Source organism: Lactuca virosa, chromosome 7 (assembly GCF_052849685.1).
Source record: "Lactuca virosa cultivar CGN04683 chromosome 7, Lactuca_virosa_CGN04683_v6, whole genome shotgun sequence".
Classification (NCBI taxonomy): domain Eukaryota; kingdom Viridiplantae; phylum Streptophyta; class Magnoliopsida; order Asterales; family Asteraceae; genus Lactuca; species Lactuca virosa.
The window spans coordinates 84640472-84646365 of record NC_136432.1 but is presented as its reverse complement, the minus strand read 5'-3'; the positions used below and the strand labels follow the sequence as shown (position 1 = coordinate 84646365).

General features: G+C 35.1%; 1 protein-coding gene and 1 non-coding gene across 2 annotated transcripts; both read left to right on the top strand.

Moving 5' to 3' along the window:
• The first annotated feature begins 2853 nt into the window (after positions 1-2853).
• Positions 2854-2935, top strand: TRNAS-GCU (transfer RNA serine (anticodon GCU)). The gene has a single exon. It is a non-coding gene; the product is annotated as a tRNA-Ser (tRNA).
• A 1392-nt stretch (positions 2936-4327) lies between these two features.
• LOC145125724 (uncharacterized) lies at positions 4328-5335 on the top strand. Its single transcript, XM_079061145.1, has one exon. It carries the CDS (start codon positions 4349-4351, stop codon positions 5096-5098), a length of 750 nt encoding a protein of 249 aa, XP_078917271.1. The 5' UTR covers positions 4328-4348; the 3' UTR covers positions 5099-5335.
• The last annotated feature ends 559 nt before the right edge of the window (positions 5336-5894 follow it).

Here is a 5894-nt window from a genome sequence, read left to right as displayed (position 1 = left end):
TTGGTGGATGCAATCATATATATATATATGGTTGCTATTGTTTTGAAATTTTAATTAAGAAATTGCTCTTGTTAAGTCTAATATTTTTTAAGCAGTGTTTTGAAAGCTGTATATGTGGTGTTTGTTTTGGGTTAAAACAAAAAGCTCAAAAAACAAAAGCTACTTCAAGTAGTGTTTACAAGTTATAATTTTGCAAATCCACTTAATTACCATTTTTCATATACAATTTTAAAACATGATAATACTAATATTAAAATATTTGGTTTATTTTAAATTTTTTTAAGTTCAAACATTTTAGTTATCATCGTACAACGAATGATAAGGCAAATGGGCAACAAGTTGTATCCCTAAGTCATTTTGTATGGTAAAGCCAATTCTTTTGAAGACTACATCCATAGATCTAGAGATATAACATTGTTATGCATGATCTGTTGTATTCTATTAAGAAGCTCCACCGCATCCGGCGCAAGGAAACCAAACGTATCAAATGCAAATGGTATGAACGCATGTTGATTTTCTATTCATGGTTTCTCATGTTTGGTGACGTTGCATGTAGCAGCTTTTAATGCAGCCTGTCCCGCCGTGAAACCCCCGACCCTCAAACTTATGAGAGGGGATACCCCTGTAAGGTCCACACATGCGTGTTTCCCTCCAACCCATCCAAAAATCAAAACGTCGGCCGGTCTAAGGGTTGACCTTCCTTCTGTCGGGTCAGTCAGGAAATTCACAGGAGCCACTTTCTTGGCGGAGACCCCGCCACGCTTACATATGTCGACCAAAACATCCCTAACTATATCGTGTCTGTATTTGAACCCCGTGAGTTCTTTGCAATGAACCGCATGCTCACCGAAAGAGTCCAAACATACCTTGCGGCACACCGGACAAATCCAATCGGCTGAGAATATTGGAATCATGAGTCGATATTTGAGGAAGGTACAATACTCCACAGGAGACATATGTTGGCCAAGCCCATGTATGGGGATAGCTAGAAGAAAATCTTGAGCATGTGGTGCACGTAAACACTGGAAAACTGCTTTCCGTCGAGCCGTCATATTGAGATTCACTTCCATATCTTGGACAATTTTACTAAAAAGGGCACTCGCCAGTGTATTCTGGGATTTAGGGGGCGATGTCCTTAGTAGTAAAACTGCTAAGGTCAATGTCTGGAAGCTTGTTACGAAGAGAATCTAAGGCACCAGCATAATCAGAATCCATACCATAAATGCCGCTATCCCGCAAGATGTGGTCTTGCAATACCCAAGATTGGGCCCTTGAGGCAACAAACGCATATGAGGTAGCCTCTACTGCCAAGTATAAACCCAAACCACCAAACCGTATGGGTAGGGAATCAAGTCGCCAAAGAAGGGGCCACCATAAACCACAATGTCCTCAATCGCCCCGTGTAACCCATTATCGAAGAACAACGCCGCCTCCTCCATGTGAACGGGTTGGCACGTCCTCAGCCCAAAGAAAAGTTTAGCAATACCCATACAAGACCGAAGTAGAAGGAGCTGACTCTGCGGGTCAGAAAATTGTGGAAGAAGGCGCATCAAATTCACAGTGCTTTGAGCTCTCATATACAAATAAAAGCTACAACCAACAATTTCTAGCTTTCAACAAGTTTTATGTCTTTAGTGTTTGATACTTTTGGGTAAACTTTAGTTAAACTAGATTTATTGAATATTAGGTAGCCTCTACTGCCAAGTATAAACCCAAACCACCAAACCGTATGGGTAGGGAAGCAAGTCGCCACTGTAAGTCGCCAAAGAAGGGGCCACCATAAACCACAATGTCCTCAATCGCCCAGTGTAACCCATTATCGAAGAACAACGCCGCCTCCTCCATGTGAACGGGTTGGCACGTCCTCAGCCCAAAGAAAAGTTTAGCAATACTCATACAAGACCGAAGTAGAAGGAGCTGACTCTTTGGGTAAGACAATTGTGGAAGAAGGCGCATCAAATTCACAGCGCTTTGAGCTTTCATATACAAATAAAAGCTACAACTAACAATTTCTAGCTTCCAACAAGTTTTATGTCTTTAGTGTTCGATACTTTTGGGAAAACTTTGGTTAAACTAGATTTATTGAATATTAGGTGTAAGACCCATATACTACACGAGTTCATTTAAAATATATATATATATATATATATATATATATATATATATATATATATATATATATAATTCTAAACATTTGTGAAGTTTGAATTTATAAGCAAAATATTGAAATATTAAAATTAAAATGTTTTTTCTCTTTTAAATTTAAACAATCAATTTAGTTAAATAAACAGAAAAACTAATGCGACTTTAATTTAGAAAATTTGAAATTAGAAGGAAAGTCAATTAATAAAATTGAAATGCATTTATTATTATTACATTTAAATATTATATAAACAGAAAAACTAATGCGACTTTAATTTAGAAAATTTGAAATTAGAAGGAAAGTCAATTAATAAAATTGAAATGCATTTATTATTATTACATTTAAATATTATATGAAATTTAAAAAAATAGAAAAAACCATAAAATGACATGTGGAAAAAAACTAATTTAAAATAACTACAAAATGACATGTGACAAAATGAATGAGAGTATGGCATTCGACAAAAAAGATAATTATTTATTAGAGTAAGACGGTTTGCGTAAATATTTTTTAGATTTTGTTTTTAATTAAACTTGTGTAATGAAAAACAGCTTTGATAAATATTCCAAGCACCCAATTCAAAATTTTATCATAAAAATTCATCAAATTATCGAATGTAAATGAGCATGGGGCTTGAATCAAGTTTATTGTACTTAGTAATAAAAGGTTACTTAGATAAGGATAATTGTATGCAAGTTTCTTTCAACAACGACGCTTTGGCCGAGTGGTTAAGGCGTGTGCCTGCTAAGTACATGGGGTTTCCCCGCGAGAGTTCGAATCTCTCAGGCGTCGTTTTCTTTTTTCATTCACGGAACCAACAATTTTATATATATTATATGTTTTTTTAGTCATATTATATGATAAATCATATGAATTAATAAAGAAATATTATTCAATATTTAAATATAGGTTTTGGAGGGTAGTTGAAAAGAGTAAATGTCAGAGGAGGTTAAGTGGCTGTGTCTATATTTGGAAAGTATGCAGAGCCAGCATGCTCTACTATTGTGGAGGCGCTTTACAGTTTCTCTGCACCTGCAACCCCACCCATAATATATAATATATACTATTTACTATTTACTTTTCCTTTGGATTCTCTTTCATATTGTGTCAATATAACATTTTTAATAGATAACAAAATAAAAATAATAAAACATAGACCGATTGATAACATGTTAAAAAATAACTTTATATTAAAATCATGTGTTTTTCACCCCTAGTTAGTTACCTTCTCGAAGTAAGTACACGTGGATTTTTCCTGTAATAAGGTACATGACATAGTTAAATGGATTTATATCAAACTCTTTTGTAGAGTAAGCAGCACATATGGATCGAAAACCCAACGAACCCAAACCAATATAGTACCGAACTTCGGGTCAAGCAGATCCATGTCTTCCTGCGAGCTGCAACCCCTTGACTCTTGAGTATCAAGATATGACACTTTTAGTCCTTCATCTTCTATATTCTTCCAAAACGAGCTACCTGTCTCCAGCCCAACAATAATTTAGCCCATCAGCTTTAGCCCACTTACCACTTACACATTAAATGTTACTGCAACACATTTAAACCAGCAATTAACCTAACTAGCATCACAAATTTAAACAATTGAACAAGGTTGAGATTGCTTTAACTTTTTTGTACACTCTCATTAATGTACATCACCACACCATTTAGATGGTGTTCATGTGGCTTAGTCAGCAACAACTCATGACGTGGTGTCATGGTATGCATATTGAACAACCTTATATGTGGGAATAACCTTATTTTATTATTTTATTAATATTTACCATATGTCTCATTAAATATTCAAAAGCAATGAGAAGTGTTGAAGAATTATCCAAAACGAAAAAAAAAAAATACCCACGTCAAACACAAACGGATTTTTTTAACATACATAAAATAAATAATGTGCAGGTCGATCACTTTCTACCTGGATGTACAAATGTTGATGTACTACGTACAACTGGTTAAAGGTACACTTCATGTTTGTTGAATTATGGACAAAATGTTCAGAAGGGAACAGCAAAAAAGGAAACTCAACAAACGTTTTAATACAAACTTAATAAATAATAAAATCAACCTTTTTTTCTTAGTATATATACTTTTTAATTTGTAAACGTTTTAATATAAAAAATAAAGACTTTCTACATATTTAAACTATTTAATTCCAGTATTCTACTATTCTTCATCTTCACAAACTCTCTAAAAATGGAGAATCGCTTCAAATCACAGGTCTCTAAAATCTTTCAATCTACTTTCAATTCTTGCCGGCCGAAAAACAACTCCGACGTCTCCGACCGCCACTTATCCTTCCTGAAAACGCCCCACCACCGCCGCCTCATCGACCTTTTCTCACCAAAACCACAACCACTTTCTTCAACCTCCTCTAACCTCAAACCCCATCTTTCCCGGCTCGGAACCACACCTTATCCGGGGAACACAGACCGGCATACACCACATTCCGTTTCTCCTCTTCACGAAAAAACATCCAAAAGAGGACGTAAAAAGAAACCTCATCACCGGAAAAGAAGAAACATTGCAAGTTTTTCGTCACTCACAGATAACTATTACAATAATTGGTGGAGTAGCGACGAAGGTGATAAAAGCAACGGTGAAAACAGTCTGTTTTCCCGTCGGTCTTTCTCTTCTGAATCATTGGAATCACTTCGTAAAACCAGAGGTAAAAGGAGCGGTAGCGGCGTCGGTGGGTGTAAGGATCGGGGAGCGACGGATGTGGTGGCAGTGGCGAAAGAATCGAGTGATCCGCATGAAGATTTTAGGGCTTCAATGGTGGATATGATTGTGGAAAGGGGAATTTTTAGAGTTGAAGAACTTGAAAAGTTGGTGGAATGTTTTCTTTCGTTAAATTCTGAAGAGAATCACAAGGTTATTTTTGAGGTTTTTGCAGAGATTTGGGAGACTTTGATTTCTAAATCTGATTTGTGCAAGAATGACTGAGTTTTCAAACCATTGTAGTTGTAAATTTAATTACGAAAAGAAGGACTAAAGTTTCTGAAAGATAACTATGGTGATTATTGTAATTATGGTCTCGTTGTAAACTGATAATCATGTCTGTTGAAATACAAAATTAAATACTAGAACTCATGACAATTACTTATCCAAAATATGTTTTCTTTTAAAGTTGTTTAAGATCGAGATCTTAGTTATTACTGTTTTAAGATGTGGGAAGAATGAAGATGTGATAGTAGGATCAGGATTGTAATATACTAACAAAATCATTTGTCTCCAAATCTGTAAGTTTTTTTTTTCATTAGTATTAGTGTTCTTAAGATAACGTTGATATCAACTTTATAAATTATAACTTAGTTATCACGTTACAACAAAAGAAGTACGACAAAAGAAGGACTCAATCGACTTTAAGTTTTCAATGCCTATGAACACACCAATTGAATGAAAAAACAACTATACTATCTAAAATCATTCTTTTATAATTTTACGAGAGCCAAAATCCAAAAGGTTTTGACACTTAATGTTCCACCAAGTAATCATCACAATTGCCTCCAAAACTGTTTTTTGTTAAATTCTGAAGAGAATCACAAGGTTATTTACAGATCCAACAATCTTCGACCAAACACCATTAGTTTTTAACTGTTCTCCATTCAAGCCTAGACCACTCAAAATCCCATGTACAACTTGAATCAGGTTCAACCACAATGCTTAGGGTTATTAACAAACCTCCATTGCCATTTTTGTAACAAAGCACCATTAAATTGCCACTAAACTACGCATCCCA